A 24,561-nucleotide genomic window follows, 5' to 3' on the forward strand; every position below is an offset into this window, starting at 1 on the left:
AGTTTGGGTAGGTATTAAATCTTGGCCAGTGTGGAGCTTAGCACAAGGCCAGCACAAGGGACTCCACTTTAGGCCTGTTGTTTCTCATTCTTAACAGTACTGCTCAACCATTCACAAGGTCATGGGCTAAATATAAAATCCCAATTTCTTGAAGATATTTCTAAAGGATTCTTAGCACAAGCTGTTTCCTCTTTCCACCTTAAACTTCTTACATGAAAACTTTTCACTGGGCTGTGAAACTACATTCACTTGAATTCATGGATTTATGGCTAATGTTTAACTCAAAATGGCACACACTGTCAAAAAGCTGCAGGTTTAATGGCAAAAGGAAAAAAAAGTTTTGGGAATATGACTGAGGAAGAGGGATTTCTTAGTGCTGCCAAGGATTAATTCAGCCAATATTGAGCATTACTGTGCCAGGCAAAAGATCAGGCTATATTTCACTCAAAGGCAAATTAGAACACTATAAAACTTTGTTTTTTTAAGTTTGTTTATTTTGAGAAAGAGAGCGAGCAGGGGAGGGGCAGAGAGGGAGAGAATCCCAAGCAGGCTCTGCACTGCCAACCCAGAGCCTGATGTGGGGCTCGCACTCACAAACCGCAAGATCATGACCTGAGCTGAAACCACGAGTCGGACACTTAACCGACTGAGCCACCAAGGTGCCCCAACAATGTAAATCATTTAAAAAACTTTCCCCACTCATTTGTACCTAATGAGTGCTAAACTTAAAAGGAGGCATAAAAGGTCTACACAAATAAGGTCTCACTTTCTTGAAATGACACCTGGCACAGCCCCTCCAACATCAACATAAGCGCACTCAATACATCTTTGGTTCAAACATAAAAGACACCCCATTTGCAAAGTATTTTCAAGAGTTTTACTGGCTTTTAACTGGTAAGGATGCACATACCTAAAAAGACTTCTCTAAATCTCAGGTCCTTTTCTAATTTTCTTCAGAACAACAGCACATTTTCAATGCCAAACCCTCAGAGATGCCAAAGCGGAATGCTCATAGTGGATCCTACAACTAAGTTCTATCCAGAAGATGAAGATGATGTTCCCTGGAGTTGGCCAGAACGCATGAGAAGGCACAGCTAAGAAGAATGAGTGGACAGTGAGGGCAATGAAATGAGATCCTATCAATACCTGGCCTTTTTACATTCAGTCTATCCTTCTAAACAGGAACTGACTTCCTGCTAGACTAGAATGTTATGTCCCACCCTCCATACTTAACTAGTAAATATGTTAACTAGATGAGCACTTATTTACATTTAAAAACAAAACCTCCAAAAAAGGTGTAAAGTTTATTAACATCTAAAAAGAATGGACCAGCAAAGAGCTACTGAATATGGGATAGTTACTTATTTACAATTTTACTGTAGGAGATACGTCTTAATCACCATTTCAAATAATCAAAGAGTATAACTCTCTTCTAGAAACAGCAGTATTTCACTCTCCAGGTAGAAGACTACTGAAAACATCAAATGACCGCCCCAATTAGAAACAGATAAATGAATACCTTAAAAAAATATAAAAAGGGTAGCTGCTACTTGAACATGAATTTTCACAAAATTATTCTTGTGCCTAATTCAGACAACTGCTTAGAAAAGGTAGCCTAGAAAGAAAAAAGCAATACATGAATATTTCTTCACTTAAGTACATGCTCTCAAGCGAGTTGAAGAAAAGTGGAATTAGGGTTTCCAGAGCTTTAGAAGTCCGTCTTCACTGTAGGTTGCAATCAGATTCTGATGAGGGTGATGTGCAATACCGATCACATCCTTCTCGTGAACCTGGGAAAAGTAAAGCACTGATTTAGGGGATATAGGTCTATAAAAAAGTGACTCTGAAGAGGTTTCCAGAGCTGAATGGAAAGGAGGAAGAGTGAAGCTTCACTTCTCACCAAAGCAATCAAACCTAAGGCAGCCTTGAGGATGGCTAAAACACACATACCAAAAACTCAAATGAGGTTATCACACTGCTGGTTCGCCAATTTTTGTACTGTTTTTCATAATGTGTGAATAATGCTTTGTCCCACGTCACTTTTGCATGACAGCTGATCCTACTCCCAATCCCTATTTTGTAAATTCTAGGCCAAGACAGTAGCTAAGACCAAATGATTCCTTCAACTCCATGAACTTGTATTTTCCAGGCCCCTCAGCTGGAGAACACTCTCCACCTCATATTATTTTGCTCACACCTGAGATCTGTACTGGAGGCTTCATAGGGCAAGTGTGCCAAGAATCATGTGATGCAAGAGATTATATTCTAATATGGTATGTATATCATTTTTTGTATGTTCACCATACTATACTTCCAGGACCACAGAAAACTACATTTTCCCTGTCCCCCTTGCATTTGGGTTGTGGCCATGTGAGTGAATTCTAACCAAAAAAGAATGAGGAACAAAGTAATATAAACTACTTCCAGATGGGAGTCTTAAAAACATCTGGCATAGCCCTCCAGCTAGTTTTTCTCCTCCTGAGACCTTGGAGTCCCCATGTTCCAAATGACACAGCTAAACAATGGAGGAAAACTACCCAACTATCACATTGAAACAAGAAACAAACTCACATTGTGTTAAACTACTAAAATGTGGGGATTGTTTGTTACAGCAACTGGCATTATTTACTCCTTATAGTGGCTTGTACAACACAGAACTGCTAAATACACCATAAATCAATTTGACAGGATAGTGTAAAAGTAATTTGCCTTTGAAAGGACATGGAGAGAACTAGCTATACCTGTCACTGTCTGATCCCCTTGGGGAAGATATGACTACTATAACCAGCCCTTCCTTATTCTCTGCTTTATGTACACCCATCCTATCCACTTGCTGAGGGCTCACTGAAGGATAACTTCTGAGAGGAGGTAATTCCATACCATTACTTATGGGCCCTTTATTTTATTTAGTGATAGAATTTTTACATTTTTTATACCAAAGTTCACACTTACAGCAGTCTGGAAAAGGTTTACTTCAGAGTTCAGAAAGATACCAGTATTAATGAAATTTCTTTAGATGGCCTTAAGTCAGTAATACTCACTGTCAAAGTTCTCTCCAGTTTCCCAGTGACTGTGCTGAAACAATAGAGCACAAAGTCCTCCCCTACGCAGTAGATCCATTCACCACGGGGAGACAGGGCACAGCAAACAAAATCACCACCTTCTCTCTTACCAGAGCTGAAGCTTCTGACAATCTAGATCATACCATACCCCAAGACAAAAACAAAACATCTGGATTAGCAGCAGTTCTAAAGCAGCAGTTTTAACTGACATCCTTATACTGTTATTTTGCATTCTGGTTTTACGGTCATTGATAATTAGATCACCAATACCACTCATTGTGTGCTAAATCCTCTGGTCTGGGAAACAGTCCATGGATAAACTATCTCAAGTTAATCATGTGTCCCAAGTTACCAATCCCTGCTCTTTAGTCTATGGAGTCATTTTACCCTGAAGCAAATTCATTGCCACCCAATTTCTAAATCTATACCACGATTCTCAATGCTCTGTGGACTTACACTCTGTCATTTCCTCTATCTAAAAGAATGAGGTGCTCTCCTCATGCAAGATGGAACTCTGTCTCCAAGACCTTGCTTGCTCTATTTTACACACATCACCATAAATCAAGCTGAGAAAAACCAATCTCAAAAGATTAGAAGGTTGGGGCGCCTGGGTGGCTGAGTCAGTTAATTGTCTGACTTCGACTCAGGTTATGATCTCATAGTTCATGAGTTCCAGCCCCACGTCAGGCTCTGTGCTGACAGCTCAGAGCCTGGAGCCTGCTTCAGATTCTGTGTCGCCCTCTCTCTCTGCCCCTCCCCCGCTCACATTCTGTCACTCTCTCCCTCAGAAATAAACATTTAAAAAATTATAAAAAAGAAAAGTTATAAGGTTACATACATATGATTCCATTTTTATACCATTTTCAAAGTGACAAAATCATAATAATGGAAAGCAGATCAATGGAAAGCAACCCTACCAGGGCTAGGGTTATGGGGGGGAAGGTTTGACTGTAAAGGTATATAGCATGTAGAAGTTCCTTTGGGGGTAGAGAAACAGTTCTGTATTCTGATTGTGGTGGTAGTTACATAAATCTACACATCTGACAAAATTTCATAGAGCTATTAACTTGTCACCTCAAAATGAATGCATTTAAAACTAGCGAAATCCAAGTAAGGTTTGTATTTCAGTTCATTATATTGTATCAATGTCAACTTCCTGGTTTTGATAATTGTACTATGATTATCAAAGATGTTATCACAGGGGAAAGGGTGGGTACACAGGCACTCTTCGTCCTATACAAACAGGAACGTAGGAAGTGGGCAACTATAGCTATTATGCGGGGGCCCAGTAGATACTGCAGACCAGCCATCTCAACCATGGGCTCTTTGTGTTAGTTAGTTAAGTCAGTCAATTTATTTATTTATTTAATCTCTTCACCAAACATGGGGCTTGAACTCATGACCCGGAGATCAAGAGCTGTATGCTCTTCTGATGGAGCCAGACAGGTGCCCCTCAACCATGGTTTCTAAACTACAAATGTATCAGTGACAGGGACTAATGGAATGGAGAGCGAGTTGTAGACACCAGCCCCTAGTTCTTCTCCATGCTCAGCAAGATCCCCAAGGGCCCAAGTCAACATTTCAGTAGCACAACACATTCCTAGGGCCTGAGACCTCAATCTTGACACTCCTCATGTCGTTGGCACTGCAAAAGTGAGGTTCCTTGGGAAACACGCAGGTGCCCTGATTACAAATACTTATCATGAAAGCACTGTTGCCCTTCTCCTATGAGAGTTCCACCTTAGATCATGTGGTAACTAGGAGATATCCCAAATTAGTAACCCACATACTGTATCTCCCTTAGTCAGACCGGCATTGATATCTACAACAAAGGTTTGAATGGGCGGGTCCACTTACAAACACAGATTTTTTAAATTTTTTAATGTTTATTTATTTTGAGAGAGAGGGAGAGAGAGAGCACATGCACCAGTGGGGGAAGAGGCAGAGAGAGAGGGAGACACAGAATCCGAAGCAGGCTCCAGGCTCTGAGCTGTCAGCACACTGAGCCACCCAGGCGCCCCAGATTTTTTTAATTTAATATTTTTTTAGTAATCTCTACAGCCGATGTGTAGCTCAAACTCAAACCCAAAATTAAGAGTCACATGCTCTTCTAAGCCAGCCAGGCACCCCGTGGATTTTTTAAAAAAAATAAATACAGGGGCGCCTGGGTGGCTCAGTCGGTTGAGTGTCCGACTTCAGCTCGGGTCACGATCTCGCGGTCCGTGAGTTCAAGCCCCACATCGGGCTCTGTGCTGACAGCTCAGAGCCTCGAGCCTGTTTCGGATTCTGTGTCTCCCTATCTCTCTGACCCTCCCCCGTTCATGCTCTGTCTCTCTCTGTCTCAAAAATAAATAAAGGTTAAAAACAAAATTTTTTTTTAAAAAAATAAAAAAATGAATACAGTATAGTACTATAAATGTATTTTCCCTTATGATTTTCTTAACATTTTTTCCCTAAGCATATGTTATTGTAAGAATACAATACATTGTAAGATTACAGTATATAATATTAAAACATGCAAAATATGTGTTAGTCAATTGTTATTGGTACAGCTTCCAGTCAACAGTAGGCTAGTAGTGAAGTTTTGGGGGGAGACAAAAGTAATATGCGGATTACTGTGCAGCGGGTCGGTGCTCTAACCCCTGTGTTGTTCACAGGTCGACTATATAAGGTTTTTGGAGTGATGAACCCATATTTGGTTACTGGAAGGGCCAGGACCAAGACTTAATGATTTGCAAATGACCCACAGGATCTGTGCAAGGGCACTTTCAGAGCACTCACCTGCCCCTGCATGTTCATGATGACCACTGTATTCGATCTGTTGCACACCACGAAGTGCTCTGGATTTTTAGGAAGCAGGATCACACTGTTGACAGTGATATCTGTCCCTGCAGTGCTGCCCAAAGACTTAAAGGTATTTGAACATTCTGTGGTCTTCATATTCCAGATCTATGACACAAAAATTCAAGGCATAAACATTTTTTGGGTATAAGAATGTCTAAAGTTTTGGGGTTTAAAAAAATGAAAATTTGATTACTAAAATCAAATAAAACTGACTCAAAAAAGCTTCTTGATTTTTAGTCCTATCAAATACCTAGCTTTGCCATATACATAGTAAGTAAGCTGTTACCATCTGTTTGCTGATTAATGGGTATCAACAAAAGTCACAAAGCTATTTAATAAAACCTTTTAAAACCTATCTTTTCTTACAAAATTCTCCTAATTGAACTACATATCTTTAAAATTAGCTATGTGTCAACCCTGCTACTGTCAACCGGAAAGCTAGCCTCCTCTGGACATCAAATCAAATGTGGGCTTTTAGAATTAGATGCTTGGGACCCTATCCTGCGACTGTAATTTGACAGCTCTAGGGCTGTCTAGGACATAGCCATGTCCATTTTTAAACAGCTCCACAAATGATTCCAACGTACAGCTGGAACTGCTGAACAGAAGCCACAATGTTGACACTCACACACGAGGATCCACAAAGTGGAAGCCACTCTTGGCCACGCGTATTATCTCTCCCAGCCCAGCATCTCTTTTGGTAATAGTTCCCCACCCTAATGCTTTTTTTCACCTTGCCCTTCTGGGCTATTATAAACTGAAGGGGTTAAATCAGACATCACAGTTATTGAAATCTGAGATGTGCTCAGAGAAGGAATGGACCAAATATTGCATGGCACTGTCTGGACACCACTCACTCAATGAGGTGTATGTATGTATGTATGTGTATACATTTAAAGTCTCAAAGGCATGGACTATGTTGTGTTTCCTTTGTACTTTCAACAGAGCTTAGCAAAAAATGGATGTTGAATACCTATCAACAGGAGGAAATTACTGCCCCATTAACTGCCACAGTGTTTATTTTCATAATAAACATTGTTATCATCTGCCCTAATCTCCTCTCTAAAGCCTGGCTGCCTAGAAGAAAAATGAACATTTCAGGGATCAAGAGTTCTAAGGCTTCCAGTGTTTTCTGTCCAAAAAGTCAGTGAGATGCTTACCCAACTCACTGAAGGACTAAAGGAAAAGACCACAAAACAAAGCTAAATAGGCCACCTCCCACTGGCATTTTACAGACTGTAAGGCCCATATTCAAAGCATAAAGAGGGCAAATCCCATGACTAAAGTACTAAGAGCTCTGTATGTTTCCCCATCCGTCCTGAGAAAGACTTCTCCAATCCTCAGGTTTCTGGTTCAATTCCCAAGCCAGAACAAGCAATTTCAGAGGGTGGTGTTTTAGGTATTTGTGTTAAAATGTTTCAGTCTTCTGCCAAACTACACACTTACATAAGGCAATTTAAAAGCAGGTCCAGAATGTAAATGGAGTGTCTAAAAGATCTCCAGCAATTTTCTATTTGGATTTCTCATCGTTTCTAGGAATTGAGGCCTGCTATTAAAATAACTAAATCTCTTAAGGTACTGAAGATGCATTACTTTCAGCTGAGCACTGAGGACAATAACTATTTGAGAGAGGGCTTAGTTCCACTCTACACCTCTCCTGCCCCTCTGTAAGTGCTGTCAGGAAGGCCCCTAAATGTGGGGGCCCAGGCTGGGGCAGGGAGGCTGTGCAACAAAAAAGAGATTTATTCATCTGGTCACTAAGCACTTTATAAACTTGACTATTGTGGGTGAACCATACCTTTAACAAGACAATTTAACCACTATACATGGGGGATGACTTACATCCAGGCCTCCGTACCCTTCCTCTTTTCCTACAAATGATAAATGTTTTGATTATGTAGATTTGAAACTCCGGGTCCTTCAATAGGGATTCCCCAGAGAATATTACTATTGTCTCAGACTCACCTCATTTATGGCTAAACAGCTAGTAAAGAAGTTTACTCCATCACAGTCATCACCATTATCACCACTGAAAACTCTTCAAAGGACAAAAGCAGAAACCCCAAAATAAACCAGGAGCAAATACTTAACCTTTACAGTGCCATCAGAGGATGCACTAATAATATAATGTCCATCTTGTGTAAAAGTTGCTTCATTAACAAAGGAGGAATGGCCACGAAATTCCTTCAGGGTTTTCCCAGATTTTAAACCATGAATTCTATCACAAACAAAAGGATATGAAAAGAACAATTAATATTCTATACATTACAACTGGGACCGAATGTTGAATATACTTTCAAAGAATTATAAAAGCTCAACTTATAATATCATGGGGAGAAAGAGGATTATGCAATTAGGTATGCAATATAATTTTCATTATGTCACACAAAACCAAAACAAAAGCTAGGCACAGAGACTGCAAGAAAACATGCCAATAATACCATAGGCTTCTGTTCAGAGACAGATTTGGCTATATTTGTAATATGCCCTCTATGGTGATTCTGATGCAGGTGAGCCCAAAATCACACTTCAAGAAACACGAAACACAGCTATAATCCCTTTCTAATCTCTCTTCTGGGTAGACTCAAATGGAGAAAATAATAATGAGGTCTCACATATCCTCACACTCTTCATATAACACCATGCTAGTGAAAACATAAGGAATCACTAGTACCTCCCTCCAGCACTTCATCATAGCAAACTCAAGTAAGGGCAGTGTAGGGGACTTTTACTTACCTAATTGTCTGGTCAAAAGAGGCACTAAGGATCTGGCTGCTATCCTTAGAAAAGCTTAGACAGGTGACACCTTTACTGTGTGCTCTTTCAAATCTCCTTAAACACTGTCCACTCTGAATCTTCCATACCTTTATTAAAAAAAAAAAAAGTAAAAACTTGTAAATAGAGTGACCTACTCTAGCCTGCAGAGTCAAGCAACATGCAATGCTCAATAATGTACTAAAAAAGCATTAAAAATGCATGCTAATAGCTGAATATGTCTGCTTCACAATGTGCAATAAGTGAATCCTCTGAAATTTAAGCCTCTTTCCTTGTAAATTATTAACAAAAATTTAGACTCAAAGTTCACTTAAGCAGAGACCATTTCTGTATTTTATCTAGCCCTGGGTGTCTCACCAGCAATTAAATACAAACTACGTCTAATCAAATACAGAGCATCCTATTCCCTAAAAAAACCCAAAGTACAATACATCATATAAGGTGAGCCAGGGTGATACAGCAGAAAAGGTGTGATGAGCAGACCTGGACTGAAGTCCTAATCTATCACTTACCAAATGTGTGACCTTAAACTGATTACTGAACCTCCCTAGGTAGAGTTTTTATTAGAATTAAACAAGAAAAAAGTAATTAGCATAAATTTCATGTTCAACAAACAATACCTATTATTAAGCTATCACATGTAAAACACTACCTCATTGCAGAGGTTTCAAAATGTCTATATGTGAAAGTTTCTGCCACTAATAAATACCTTGATTTTTCCATCTTGGGCCCCAGTTGCTAACATTTCTGTATCTCTGCTAAAACACATGCAGAGGACAGCATCATCCATCATCATAAAGTTATCCTGGGCCTGGTACTTAAGATCCTAAAGGAAACAAAGATAAGCAGTTACTAAAATAACACAAAACCCCCAGTCATTCCAGATCTCTAAACTTACTAAAAGCAGAGTAATGGATTGTGCCTACTCTAAATTTCCAAAGCAAATACTAGTGCCATGCACACAGGTTTCTAATGAACTGACAGTGCTGGGAATAAATAATTTTACACAACCTAAAGTAATACTGTAAAAAAAATTCCAACATAATACCCTACATCTTTTTGCTTACTGATCTTTTTTCTATGCAAAATCCCCCTACAATTTCATAGTGTACATTTTTTTAAGTTTATTTATTTATTTTGAGAGAGACAGAGAGCATGAGTGGGGGAAGGCGAAGAGAGGGAGGGAGAGAATCTCAAGCAGGCTCCACATTGTCCATACAGGTTGATGTGGGGCTTGAACTCATGAACTGTGAGATCATGACCCAAGCCAAAGTTGGATGCTTAAGCCATCCAAGTGCCCCCATATTGTACACTTTTAATATATGTGAATTTATTTGAGACACGATGTGAAAAAGCAATGTCTTTTCCAAATTGCCAGCTACTTTTCCTAAAACCATGTATTGACTAAAATCTGCTTATTTGTGATGTTTCCTTTTCATCCTTATTGTTCAAAATAAAGTAACTTTATTTTTTCCTAATTAAAAAGTAAGACTGTGTCATGGTTTAAAAAAAAAAGCAGCAAACTATAAGGAAACATATCAAGTAGAAAGTGAAAATCACTCATGAATTCACTATCCATGGAGTGGAAGTTAGTACTCTATGGTAAAGATTACATTTTAAACCAGTAGATATAGTCAATAAATACCTATTTAGGAAAAAAATTAAGTTGAATCTACAGCAACTTCATCCCCCTAAACAAATTCCAGATGGATCAAAAATTAATATAAAATACGAAACATGAAAAGCACTACAAGTTGCAGAAGAAAAAGATGGATAAATGTGATGACACAAAAAAATTTCAAGTCTATAAAATAAAATGATGGGCAAAGTCAAAAGACAAAAAGTCACAATTGAAAAATATTTGCCATACATATTACAGAGACTGATTTCTTCCAACTATAAAGAGTTCCTAAAAATCAGTAAGAATCCAAAAGAAAAATTGGCAAAGGATGTGAAGACTTCACAGAACAGGAAATACTCCTGGCTTCTCACATATAAAAAGATATTTAACTTCATTCATAGTAAGAGAACACACAATTAGTACAATTACTTAGACACTACTTATATAGCTAAGGTATTGCTACATACCTTATATGTAAGGTATTGCTTACATATACCTAGAAATTCCAGGAAGGTTACATAAGAAACTGATAACCCTGGCTGGTCCAAGGAAGGGAACTGACCAGCTGAGGGACAAGGGTTGGAGCAAGACTCTTTACTGAGTAACTTTTCTATTTTATAAAATGTTGTATCAGATGTATATATTATCATTTAAAAAATAAATTTATACTATAAAAATAACAGAATTAAACAAAACTAGATAATTCTCCCACTAGAAAAGTTAATATATTTTAAATACTTCACCTTTCTGATTTTTCCAGTCGTAAAGTTCCAGACTTCAATGAATCCATCAACAGACCCAGTGACCAAATACTGACCATCTGGAGAAAATCGAGCACACTCCACATGTGATTTCTGACCAAACTGTTTCAAATGAAACAATGAAACAGATGTATTTTTATCTAGTTGACCTTAAAACAATTTTCATTTTAACCTTTTGCGAAATCCTGCCCTAGCAAAAAGTCATGGCTGGCCTATGTTACAGAGTATCGGAGGAGCATTTCTGTATCTGGACACAGAGAATGGATATATTTTCTCTGACCAGTTTTAGGTCTAGTTCTCAGTTGAATCTAGTTTTTTTAATGTGAAGTTGGTATTTCCAAAGCGATGTAAAAAACTATTTTAGCACAGGACTTGGAACAAATAATCCTATTAACTTAGTAAGTTTTTACCTGAAGCAGCTACTATTAGCATAACTTTCACACTCAACTTAATGAGATAATGTACAAATATGGGAAAAAATCCATTTTCTTCAAAATAAATGTCTGTTTTCCTATACTACTTTGTAAACAAATTTTCCATCCTAGTTCTTTTCATGACCTTTATTTAATTGATAATGTGCAGCTGACGAACACTAGAACTAATTAAGGTGACAGAACATTTGCCTAGGTGATGTATCCTGAGCATTTACAGCAATGATGTTCCCAACAGACGAAAACTACAGAACATTAGATGACAACAGAGAAAAGCTCTATTATGAATTTCATTTTAAATGGCAAAAAAGGAAAATGTATATGAAAGAAAATCTTAGCCCAGCAGCATAATTTTAATGGATTTCTTTTTGTCTCAAGGCTTCAGGCAGGTAAATATGGTACTGCTCAAAGATATCTTTACTGCTCAAAGATATCAAAGATATTATATATTCAGAATATATATATATATATATTATATATATTATATATCTATAATATATATATTATATATATATAATATATATATATATATTATATATTCTGAATATATAATCCAGGAAAGATAAATTCAAAGCTAAATTCAATCCAGGAAAGATAAATTCAATATATATTCTGAATATATATTATATATTCAGAATATATAATCCAGGAAAGATAAATTCAAAGCACTAAGCCAAAGTCCCAGATTTGAGGAACATGAAATATTTTAAAATCCATGAATTCAGTAAGAGCACAAACCAAGAGAAAATGTAATATAAAGGAGATGCAAAAGTAGCAAATATGCTTGTAATTCTGGGAACTGCAGCAACTACTTGATTGTGCCTTTTCCTAGAAAAGTCTCAAATTAAAAAATTTAAAAAAACAAGAACGAGCCCTGAGATGATAAAATTATTTTCCTCAAATGCCGCACTTGCCTACTTTACAATCCACGCCTGGTACTTTGCCTGACACGTAGCAGGAAAAACACCAATGTTGAACAGGACAAATGCACAGAAAGTTCATTGTTAGTTCCAAGCTTAACCAAAGAGCTAACCATTTTTCTAAATGAAGGCTTCCTGGGAGGAAGTGCAGGGCAGATGATGGGCCAGCTGCCAAATTTATGTCCACTTGGTTATACATCTGAGGTGTGTCACTGCCAGACCCCAGCAGGACCCCAGTGGTCACCAGCAGCAACCCTGAATGTTGTCAGAGCTGGAGAATGAGTTCTGCTCCCAAACCCAAGCTCCTGGCACAGGGCTTGGCTGAGCAAACACATGGAGTCCCCAACAAATGATTACAAAAAGGCTGAGTATCTAAGATCCTACCTTAATGTGCCTGCTCAGTTGGGTAGGAAATTTTTCTTCTTCCACATCTTTGACAGCTGCTTTGCCTCGGAACAAATCTATTGTCATGCCAGGAGGAAGCAACCCCTGGTGCTGCTGCCACTTCAGTGCCTATAGAAAAAAAAGTACAGCAATCTAACCTACAGATCTTGTAAGATCTAGTCCTGATTGCTCAAAGCCAAGCCTGAAAGGATCAGGTTAACATCCAGACCCAAATATCTTTGGCCATTCAAATATAACATAAGCTATGTGACTCTGCGTGTCGCAGGAAGACAGGCTGATCTCAGTGGGGAAGGGAATTCTGAGAGCCAACAGGTCCATATTTCCGTATCTATTTTCTTATAGGTTTGACTCTTCTGTTATAAATTTCTAAGCTTATTTATTTTGAGAGAGAGAGAGCAGGAGAAGGGCAGAGAGGGAGAGAGAGAGAGAGAGAGAGAGAGAGAGAGAGAGAGAGAGAGAGAGGGAGAATCCCAAGCAGGCTCCATGCCATCCGCTAGGAGCCCAACATGGGGCTAGAACCATAAACCACGAGATCAGGACCTGAGCCAAAACCAAGAGTTGGATGCCTTAACCAACTGAGCCACCCAGGTGCCCCAACTCAACATAAACAAAATTTGGAAAACAAAAATCTCCCATAGTTCCAACATCCAAATACAGCCACTATTACTTAGCATTTTATGTATACCTTCTAGTGTTTCCCACTTTACATGTGTTTAATTAACATAATTATACTGTAATTATACCCTATATAAAATGTTATTTTCTTCTATTTTTACCTATCAGATCATGCAATGACATACCTATCATTTATGGCTGTCAAATATACCCTTTCTGGTGAATGTTTAACAGTTTAATTAATATATTAATGGACAGTCAACTGCTACTAGTTTTTCACACAGCTAAATAATACTGCCATAAGGGAGCCTGGGTGGCTCAGTCGGTTAAACACCTGACTTCAGCTCAGGTCATGATCTCACAGTCCATGAGTTTGAGCCCCACATCGGGCTTTGTGCTGACAGTGAGGAACCTGCTTGGGATTCTCTCTCTCACCCTCTCTCTGTCCCTCCCCCACGTGTGTTTTCTCTCTCTCTTTCTCAAAATAAATAAACTTAAAAAAAAATAATAATGCCACAACAACACTTTTGAACAATAAGGCCTTTTCTATTTGGGGGATAATACTCACTTAGAATAGATTCCTCGAAGAGGAATTATTGAATCGAAAAAAGAATATGAATGGTTAAGCCTCTTGCTACACACTGACAAACTGTTTTCCCAAAAAGTTGCAACTTCAACAGTGTTTATGACTGAATATGGGAAGTGGGAAAATCATGGATTTTGGAGACAGTCCTAGGCTGTATCATTTGCCAACTCTCATTTTGACTCCCAATTTCCTCTTTGTGTTTACTATTTACTCATGTTCTCTTCCCTCTTACCTGTTGTATTTATACTACTTTTCCTATCAATTTGTGAGCTTTTGATGTGATCCAGGTATCTGTTTACAGTTGCCAAAAAGAATGTTCTCCCAATCTAGTTTTGATTATAGCTTTAGAGATTTCTATCTTAAGTTAAACTCTTAAGTCATTAAATTTGTTTATCTTTCCCTTGGTGCCTACTCCCTAAATATAGGAAGTCCTTCCCTATCAAAAAGTTTGATACATTATTTTCTGGTTTTTCTATTTTCTTTTTCTTTTTTTCAATTTTTTAATGTTTATTTTATTTTTGAGAGAGAGACAGAGAGTGCGAGCAGGGGAAGGGCAGAGAGAGAGGGAGACACAGAATCTGAAGCAGGCTCCAGGCTCTGAGCTGTCAGCACAGAGCCCGATGCGGGGCTCAAACTCATGAACCGTGAGATCATGACCTGAGCTGAAGTCGGATGCTTAAGTGACTGAGCCACCCAGGCGCCCCTGGTTTTTCTATCTTCTGATATAACTTTCAATCTATCTGAAATTATACTGTATAAAACAGGAGAAGAATCTGATCTAACCTTTTCCCCTCATTCAAACGTGCCCCAGATTTATTGCAAAGAGGCTATTTATATCATTATTAATCACTTGCATCTTGTGCTATTTATAAACATCTCTTACTCTAGGTAGCTTTCAGTAACAACAATGCTAGTAATATTACTACTAAAAAAAAAAAAAAAAAAAATCACCAGCAGCAGCTCCCATTCACTGATTGTAAAACAAGGTGCCAGGCAGGGGTACCTTTGTGGCTTAGTTCGGTTAAGTGTCCAACTTCAGCTCAGGTCATGATCTCACAGTTTGTGAGTTCAGGCACCGCATCGGGCTCTCCACTGACGGTGTAGAGCCTGCTTGGGATTCTCTCTCCCTCTCTCTCTGCCCCTTCCATATGCACGCTCTCCCTCCCTCTTTCTTTTCAAAATAAACAAAGTTAAAGGGGTGCTTGGGTGGCTCAGTTGGTTAAGCATCCGATTTCGGCTCAGGTCATGATCTCGCGGTCCGTGAGTTCAAGCCCCACATCGGGCTCTGTGCTGACAGCTCAGAGCCTGGAGCCTGTTTCAGATTCTGTGTCTCCCTCTCTCTCTGACCCTCCCCCATTCATGCTCTGTCTCTCTCTGTCTCAAAAATAAATAAACATTAAAAAAAAATGTTTTAAAAATAAAGTTAAAAAAAAAAGTTTACAAGGTGCCAGACAATACAGGAAATGCTTTAAATGCATCATCTCATTTAATCCTTACTACAATACCATGATGAGTAAATAGAATCAGAAAAGTTAGAGAGGCATCTGTCTGGCTCAGTCAGTGGAGCACGCAATTCTTGATCTCGGGAGTTGTATGTTTGAGCCCCCCACGTTGGGTGCAGAGATCACTTAAAAAAAAAAAAAAAAAAAAAAAAAAAGTCCTGAAAAGTTAGGTAATGTGCCAAAAACCACAGTAGCTGGTAAGTGAGAAAGCTCAGATTCTAACCAGAATAAACATTTGTTCCAATTTGCCTTTGACAGTGTCCTGGCACGATGATCAGTGACTATCCCAAATGGAATGATAAATTCTATGGTCACCCTAATTCTAACTGATGTTAGAGTTTATGCTCCAAAGTAATCTCTACTGCTTCTCCCAGAAAAGAGGAGGCTGGCATGATAGCATAGCTGTTGGTACAAGCAGCTCTACCGCTAGTCCCCAGTTCTTAGGATGTCCGACTTCTTTAGCTTGCACATACACTTTATATGAAGAAACAGTACCAGGAGTTCAGGGTAATTTCAGTTCCATAGACTCTGAATTACCTGTCCCAGCAATGCCATGAGACGAGACGGAGGCACCACACTGACCTCCCCAGCTAAGGCCTGGGCAATTGCTGCTCTTCTCTTCTCTTTGCTACTTCCATCTGGGTATGCCTGAAAAAGGAGAGGGAGTAGTATTATTTCTAAGACGCGGCCACAGGATATGAGTGTGCTTATTTAAAGACAACAGTAATAACCAAGCAGAAACACTAAAAAAAAAAAAAAAAAAAAAAAAGGTAAGAACAACCTAGTTTAAGAAGGGATTAATTATATTAATTAGTTAAGATGACTTCCCAGTTCTCTCCACTTGCATTTCAAAAGTATGAGCTGAGAGAGAATTGAGGTCAGCCAATCCACACCATTATTTCCAAGAAGAGTCCAAGTAAACCACATCAAACCCAGCATTGTTTTTCCACTTTTTTGAAAAATCTGCAGAGCTGAGGATTCTTTTAGTAATTCTTTGGTAATTTACGACTCCCAGCCCAGAAGTCCTTCACCACCTCTAAGCTGAATCCTGTGATGGTAATCTAAATTTCTTTCCTTTATCCTCATGGTTTCTGTGTGTTTACCCTAACTCCCCATTATCCAGTACCTATTAAATTTTTTTTCCTCCTAGACTAGTATAAGGCTGAGTGAGAAACAATGAAACTATACATATAATGAAGTTTGGGAAAAAGAAAAGAATATGAGTCACCATGCTCTACAAGTAAGCATAACTGGCTAAGACAAAAGCACGAGCTTTCTAAGAACTACAAGAGTTGAGAGAAAATTGCCCTTGTTGGGCCAAGGGACACAAACACATAGTGAATATACTAGCAGTCAGGCAGCACTTCAGAGTCAAATAAGTACTTGGGCTAATGTGGAAATTATATAGGAATAAATCTTCTGCTTCTTTACTTATCAACATAAAACCGTCTAAAATGGGGTGTGTAGGGGAGGGAAGACCTTCAAATACTCAGAAAACTGAACAAGATTATTCTCTTTAATACATGTAAATTTCAACCAACATATATAAACAGAAAAGTATCATTTTCAAAAACTGAATCAAAATCACAAACAGCACCCAATAAAATGATAAAAAACATTACATTGTTTCTAATGTTAAAAAGAGTTTCTAGTCATACCTCACGAGGATCAAAATAAGACCTGGCCAAGAGGTTCTCCAAATGAATATACCGCTCTGGCTGTGTTTGTTTTAACATGATCATGGGATCAGTCTGTCTCAGGAGTGACCTTGCAGCCCCCAATTCACGCAACTCTATCAATTCCAGAACAACCTGGACAAAATTAAAAGAAAATGTCTGTTTTATCGCATTCTCTTAGTACTGTTTCTTTTTCAGTACAATTTCTGGTTCAGAAATGGCCTCCTAACATGATTTCCAGTATTAGGAAATGTTCCTTCCTCTTTCACTAGCATTTTCAGATGGACAACTGAAGCAATTATAAGTAGTAACTTCAGGGGACCTGGATTGCTCTGTTAAGCCTCTGACTTACAGTTCGTGAGTTCAAGTCCCGTGTCAGCTGTGCTGACAGCTCAGAGCCTAGAGCCTGCTTCAGATTCTGTCTCCCTCTCTCTCTGTCCCTCCCCCACTTCCACTTGATCTCTACAGAAAAATTTAACATACATACATACATAAATAGTAACTTCAATCTTTCAACTTCCATCCTTCATTTTTATCCACCCATTTCCACTCCTCTCAGGCTTCTTGTTCCGAATATAGAAGCTGAAGAAAGCTAAAGGTAAGAATATATCCATGGGCTCCAGAGAAACCTTTCTCCAGTTAGCTAAATTTTCTTTGAGGAATTACTGAACTCATGTGGACTATAAATAAACACAAACCAACTATCCTATTTTTATTTCAAACAACACTATATTCTTATTTCCAGAAAGCCCATTCTGTTATCATACAAATGTATAATAACTAATTTGTATGATCTTTGTCCTGATTTTCTGGCATGGAGCTTCTAAAAACCTGGGAATTTCCCCAGTGATAGGAATATCTTCATTATTAACGAACTCCTTGCATCACACCTGAGTTTATGCTAAGATGACAGCTCATGGAAAGGGCTGGTTGCCCAAAAGACCAACCTGGTGATCAGAAGATTGAGGCTTTGAGCCAGCCCAACCTCCAAGGAATGCTGGGGAGCTAAAGGTTGAAAGAAATTTCAATAAAAACCCCAAAAGAGCTTCCTGGTTGGTGAATACATTAATAAACCAGGTGAGAGAAACACTCTGATTCCACAGGGAGAGAGCATTAGAAGGCATAGAGAGCATTCAGGACCCTTCCAGATCTCTTTTATGTGTCTTCATTTGGCTGGTCCTGATCTGTATCCTTGATAATAAAACTATAATCATAAATGTAGCACTTCCCTGAGTTCTGGGACTCATCCTAGTGAATTATTAATTCTGAAGGGGTCACAGGGACCCCCAGATATGCAGCCAGCTGGTCAAGAGTGTGGGTGGCCTGAGACCCCAAAAAAGTACAGCTTGTGTCTAAAGTAAGGGCAATCTTGCAGAAGACTGAGCCTTTAACTTGCAGGGTGTATGCTAACTCTGGGTGGTTAGTGCCAGAACTAAATTGTAATATACACTAGTTGGTGTCAAAACAGTTCACTTAATGATCACTTAAAAAATAAATTTAGGAACACTTGGGTGGTTCAGTTGGTTAAGCACGACTCTTGATCTCAGCTCAGGTCATGATCTCGTAGTTCCTGAGATTAAGCCCTGCATCCAGCTTTGCATTGACAGCATGGAGCCTGCTTGGGATTCTCTCTCTCCCTCTGCTCCTACCCCACTCGCACATGCACACACATACACGCACAGTCTGTCTCTCTCTCAAAATAAATAAATAAACATAAAAAAAATAATTTTAATTTAGTATAATCTTGGCTTTTAAAAAAAAGAGGAAAAAAATACAAAGTAGCACTCAAGCCTTGACAGTGTTAGTTTTAAGGGCTGTTACAGTCCCACAGTGCTTCATAATGCTTCCCAGTGAGGGGGCCCACAAAAAACCAATTCAAGGGGACTGGCATCACCTCCCCTCTTACCTGTTCATAGAGGTCAATGAGGGTTTTGTCTGGCAATTTCAGAGATTGTATGGCCTGTAAAACAGTATCCCAATGGCCACTATTAATGTCAGCCACAAAACTCTCAATGCTGTCCACGGTATTCAGAGACACCGTAGTCTCTTCCTGTAACGTGGCTAACGCCCGATGTAAACTGTTCTCCTTCAGGTACTGCATGATAAGACGGATCACACTGGAAAAAGAAAGCAAGTCACCTAGCTCAGGAATCCTCACTCACCAAAGAGGCCACACAGTAAAGACCACCCCAGCTTATGTCTTCTATTCAACCATCCTCCTTTTACTAGTTACTTCCCACTTCTTTATCATGTAAATATAACTTTCCCAAAATCACAGAATCTAAGTTACAAGAGACCTTGAGGATCACCCAGTCCCACCTTCACCCCAGAAATCCAAGAACTAGGTTTTGGAAAGGGGAAATAATTTGTCCAGGGTCTCACAGTCAGCTAGAAAGGTACCAAGGTGACGCTTCCTTCCAAGACCCAAGATCTTTTTATTATGCCAAGTTTCTTATTAATTTGTATGATTATATTGTACACTTTTGTGAACTATTTAAACCCAGTCCAGTCATTGACACAACATACTCTAAATGCTTGTAGGATGATTTGGTCTACTTTTTTTTAATGACAACCAAAAAATATGAATTGGAGATTTTCTCACTAGGGATTTGAACACAAATGAGAAGAACTATATACTGTATGTAAAAGCAAAACAAAGTAACACCTACCCACCACCTTTATTACCAAATTTTTAAGACATGTAAAAAAAAAACAAAAAAAAAACATTGTGGATTCACTTTCACAAGTAAAAGAGGAGCCAGGCAATTTCCAAATATTGGGAGAATAAGCAACCACTTTCAACATGTGACAGAAAACTTAGAAGTCACTTATAGTTAAATATAGTTATTTATAGTTAAAACTTCTTGCTCTTGGACTTAATAATAAGGAATCTGGTGAAAGATCTGTTCATACAGACTATAAAACTTCACTGTACAATGCTGTGATACACTGTTTCCCTTCTTTCTTTAAAAGCACATGTGCCTCACACTGTATTTCTACTGGACAGTGAGAATACAGTAGGTCAGACTGTCCCAGTTGGAAGGGATTTCAGACTGGAATTTAGTCAATTCCCTCTATCAGGTAGAAATAATAAACATAAAACAATGACCAATGTTTATTATGTATTTTGTCCCAAGCATTTTAGACATTGATTCATTTACTCCTCAAAACAGGCCTATGAGGTAGGTATTACCAGTATATCCATTTTATAGATGAGGATTTGACCAAGTAAAGAGATAAATGGAAAAATGAAGGTTCAATCTGACAGTGTGGCTCTTGAGCACATATCCCTGACAGGAAAGCAAACACTCTCTTCTTAAAAATTCCTCCAGAAGGAAACTGATTACTGCTACTTGTAGTAGTCTTTTCTCTCATGACCCCTTAAGAGATACTGAGGTTTAGATCACTGTTATTCTAGTACCTACTATCCTCCTTAGCACACTTCCATTTGCACTCCCAAATAAGACATGCTCCCTGTAAAGATCTATTGTGTGACATACCTCAAATCAAATTTACTTTCTTCAGACACAATGTACAACTGACTCTTGGACAACATAGGGGTTAGGGGCACTGACCCCTGTATGGTCAAAAATCTGTGTTTAACTTTCAATTCCCCCAAAACTTAACTGTTAATAGCCTGCTGTTGACCAGCCTTATTGATTGAAAATGTTACAAAGAAAATCCTAAGGAAGAGAAAATACACTTACAGTACCGTACTATAAAAAATCCTCAGATAAGTAGACCTGTGCAGTTGAAACCCACGTTATTTAAGGGCCAACTGTAATACATAAAGACCTAAAACCTTTGGCAATAGGCTGGGATTTGAATCAGAGTTCTGTCAGTTACTGTGACCTTGAGCAAGTCAGTTAACATCTCTGTGCCTGTTTCCTCATGTGTTAATAAATATACCTACCCTGTAGGGCTAGTGAAAGGGTTGACTATACTGTTTACAGTGCAACTAGCACAGAAAATACTGAATAGTAGCTATTATTGATAATAAAAACATGGTAGGGGCATCTGGCTGGCTCAGTCAGTAGAGTGTACGACTCTTGATCTCAGGGTTGTGGGTTCTAACCACACACTGGGTGTAGAGGTTACCTAAAACTAAAATCTTAATTAAAAAAGGGGGGGGGCACCTGGGTGGCTCAAGCGGTTAAGGGTCTGACTTCGGCTCAGGTCACCATCTTGCAGTTCACAGGTTAGAGCCCCACATCCAGCTCTGTGCTGAAAACTCAGAGCCTGGATCCTGATTCGGATTCTGTTTCCCTCCCTCTCTGCCCCTGCCCCACTCACGCTCTTTCTCAAAAATAAACATTAAAAAAATTTTTTAATTAAGGAAATAATAATAATAAAACATGCAGCAACCCAAGGATGGGAGAATGGTCAGTGTATACTATTTACTTAGACCCCAAAGCAGGGAACCCTTTCCAACTCCTGCCCTGACTTAGTAGTTGTCTTAGTTACCAGCACTATCACTATTCTTTGCTTTGTCTCCACAACACTTATTACTATCTGTTAAGTCTCATATTTTACTTATTGTTTTTGTCTGTTGTCTGCCTTCCCTATTACTATGTACATTCTTTAAAGGCAAGGATGTTTGTGTTTTGTTCAGTGTATTCCCAGGGTCTAGAATAGTACATAGTAGACTTCAGTATTTGTTGAATGAATAAACCTCCCTTCCTCCCGTGGCAGATCTTCAGAACAAGCCCTCTCCCTTTCTTAGGCTAAGGACACAAATGTTATGTCTGCTGGTTTAATTAGTAAGTGTCGGCAAGGGCAAAGTAGAAGGTGGAGTCCTGAAGAAGTTCACTGAAGACCTTCTTCAGTCACTCATTAGCTCCCTTCCCCTCCAAGTCGATCATTCTTCTGCCCCAATCTTCAGATTCTCTCTCTTGGTCGCTACAGAGAACTCACCGACTAACCAAAACTCAGCGCCAGATAGCGTCTGATAAAACAGTTAATAGCTCATTCATTCCAAAGGCAGTAATTGAGCCTCTACGGTGTGTTAAGCTGTGGGACTAAAAGGGAAAGGAGCTCCTAGGCGCCTACACAGGTTAGTAGGGTGGCTAGAGAAACAGTGACAATACTGGGTAAGTGCTGGGCGGAGCAAAGCTGAGGGGACATGTAAGCACAGAGGAAACGAATCATACTGTTTAAGGAGGTGCGGGAGAGAAGGAAGGCTTAGAATCCAAGCTCCCTTGTGCAGGTAGTTAGACTGGAGTCCAGAACAGATGGGCAATTTGATCAGCCACAGCGCGCGCCAAGAGTCGGCGAAGGCTAGAACTCAGATCTTCAAAGCCTATCCTTCCTCCTAGCCCCGTGCAGTATCCCATGGGGCTTTAGACTTCTCATCCGCCACTTTCTTGTGGGCCCGCCTCCGAGGTAGCCAGATCCAAGAAGCATCTTTGTGGGCCAGGAAATGTCCCTCCACTCCCTAGGCTCTCAGAAGCCTCTCCCTGAGCATCTTACACCCCACACCCTTCACCTCCCGGCCCCCGCCACTTCGCCAACTTCCGCCACCGCAGGACTCACTCCGAGGACTCGATTTCGATCGACATAGCGTTATCTTCACGGGCGCACAGGCCACTCCACTCTTAGACCCAGTCGCGCAACACACCAACGAAACCTCCGGCGGCCGCCTTACACCACTTCCGCTCGACGTCCGACGTCCGCTCCGGGGACGGCATGCGCGACAGAGGGGCGTGGAGTGCGTGAGGGGCGGAGCTTCAAGCGAATGTTAGGCGTGTGTGTCTGCACACTTGCTAAGAAAAGATTTAGCCCGGAGCGCCTGGGTGGCTCAGTCGGTTAAGCGTCCGACTTCAGCTCAGATCGCGGTCCGCGAGTTCAAGCCCCGCGTCGGGCTCTGGGCTGATGGCTCAGAGCCTGGAGCCTGCTTCCGATTCTGTGTCTCCCTCTCTCTCTGATCCTCCCCCGTTCATGCTGTGTCTCTCTCTGTCTCAAAAATAAATAAAAACGTTAAGAAAAAAAAAAGATTTATCCCCTCTCCTCCCTGGGGGATAGCTACTTAGAAGCACCGGTTTGGAAATTTTCTTTCTTTTGAGGGAAATTAGTTGACTAGGTTTCAAAATAGAATTTGCAATACCTGACTGGGAGGTGTTTTAGAATACAATCGAAACTAGCCAACATTTGCAGGAAGAGTTAATTGAGAAGAAATAAACATAGATTTAAAAGAATAATAAGACTTTGAAGCTAAAACAGTTTAATCAGTCTAATTATGGAAAGTTTGGGAGACGGTTGGGATTTGTATACCCACTTCTTGGGAAGAGCTAAACTATTTACAGTATTTCCAACTAAGTATTTAGTTGAAAAGAGTTTCACTGCAGTGGTAGGTTACTGGAAAAACAATGAAACCAAATGCAAATGTTTAAGGAGATTTGAGACTCCTTTTTACAGACTTCAGACGATATACATTATTAAATTAATAGAGGCAAATGAAATGTATGGATATCAATGAAATTCATAAAGGCTGGTTTTTTTAAATATTTTGTTGCCATTTATGTAAAGTAAAAAATATTTGCAGGAAAATGATAAGTCTATGTTGTGAAAATTACACATTGAAGTGATTTATTTGGAGATTTCCTGTTGACTTTCAGTCTTATACCTTCCCCAAAGGTCTGCACAGTTTCTCTCTAGCCTCTTAAATACTGCCTTCCCCCCCCCCCCCAAATCTTTCTCTGTTTCCCATCAACTCTTCGAGGACCTGGTCTTCAAGATCCCAAACGTCTTACAATCTAAATATTTGCCCCAACATGGGGTGAGATAGCTAGAGAGGTGTGTATGATTTCTGAGATTCTTTCACTCTTCCATCCCATGACACAACATAGATTATTACAAAATCTTCCTTGAAAAGAGCCAGCTTGGGGCACCTGGGTGGCTCAGTCGGTTGGGCGTCCGACTTCAGCTCAGGTCATGATCTCATGGTTCCTGAGTTCAAGCCCCGCGTGGGGCTCTGTGCTAACAGCTCAGAGCCTGGAGCCTGTTTCAGATTCTGTGTCTTCCTCTCTCTCTCTGCCCCTTCCCTGATCATGCTGTGTCTCTCTCTGTCTCAAAAATAAATAAACATTAAAAAATTAAAAAAAAAAAAAAAAAGAAGAAGAGAGCCAGCTCATTTTCAACAATAGAATACTCATTTTCTTCACCTAATACTTGCCATGTCGTTTTTAATTCAACTAAGGTTACTTCCCTATTTCAATTATACAAATAAGTCTTCTCTATAATTACTTAACCACATGTTTTAATCTAGTGTCCACCACACTTCTGCTTTCATTTTATTTTATTTTTTACGTTTATTTATTTTTGGGACAGAGAGAGACAGAGCATGAACGGGGGAGGGGCAGAGAGA

The 24,561-nt window shown here is 39.5% G+C and overlaps 1 protein-coding gene and 1 long non-coding RNA gene across 3 annotated transcripts; one reads left to right on the forward strand and one right to left on the reverse strand.

The window, feature by feature from the left end:
- Positions 1–1,285: 1,285 nt before the first annotated feature.
- Positions 1,286–22,864, reverse strand: SMU1 (SMU1 DNA replication regulator and spliceosomal factor). 2 transcript variants are annotated; one of them, XM_019424169.2, is made up of 12 exons: positions 22,731–22,864; positions 19,105–19,315; positions 17,181–17,333; positions 16,060–16,170; positions 12,799–12,927; positions 11,046–11,165; positions 9,391–9,507; positions 8,643–8,770; positions 7,998–8,124; positions 5,844–6,011; positions 3,042–3,194; positions 1,286–1,790 (listed from the first exon to the last, which is right to left on the reverse strand). In XM_019424169.2, the coding sequence occupies exons 1-12, from the start codon at positions 22,754–22,756 to the stop codon at positions 1,692–1,694; spliced, it is 1,542 nt and encodes a 513-aa protein (XP_019279714.1). In that variant the 5' UTR covers positions 22,757–22,864; the 3' UTR covers positions 1,286–1,691. The 2 variants fall into 2 exon arrangements, with proteins under 2 accessions (XP_019279714.1, XP_053764016.1); XM_053908041.1 differs by lacking the exon at positions 22,731–22,864 and adding an exon at positions 22,349–22,577.
- On the forward strand, positions 1,787–6,261 carry LOC128778604 (uncharacterized). The gene is made up of 2 exons (XR_008424228.1): positions 1,787–2,273; positions 5,720–6,261. It is a non-coding gene; the product is annotated as an uncharacterized LOC128778604 (long non-coding RNA).
- Positions 22,865–24,561: the final 1,697 nt, after the last annotated feature.

This window comes from Panthera pardus, unplaced genomic scaffold, assembly GCF_024362965.1.
Source record: "Panthera pardus isolate Hobbes unplaced genomic scaffold, ASM2436296v1 HiC_scaffold_20, whole genome shotgun sequence".
Taxonomy (NCBI): Eukaryota; Metazoa; Chordata; class Mammalia; order Carnivora; family Felidae; genus Panthera; species Panthera pardus.

Bases quoted from the DNA above. Each gene is read 5' to 3' on its own strand.
- SMU1 (XM_019424169.2), bottom strand. From the start codon at position 22,756: ATGTCGATCGAAATCGAGTCCTCGGA. The intron at 16,171-17,180 runs GTATGACTAGAA...CTCCTTTTTCAG, and splicing joins CTTATTTTGATCCTCGTGAG to GCATACCCAGATGGAAGTAG. The intron at 3,195-5,843 runs GTGAGTGCTCTG...GGTATGATCTAG, and splicing joins TCATGAACATGCAGGGGCAG to ATTGTCAGAAGCTTCAGCTC.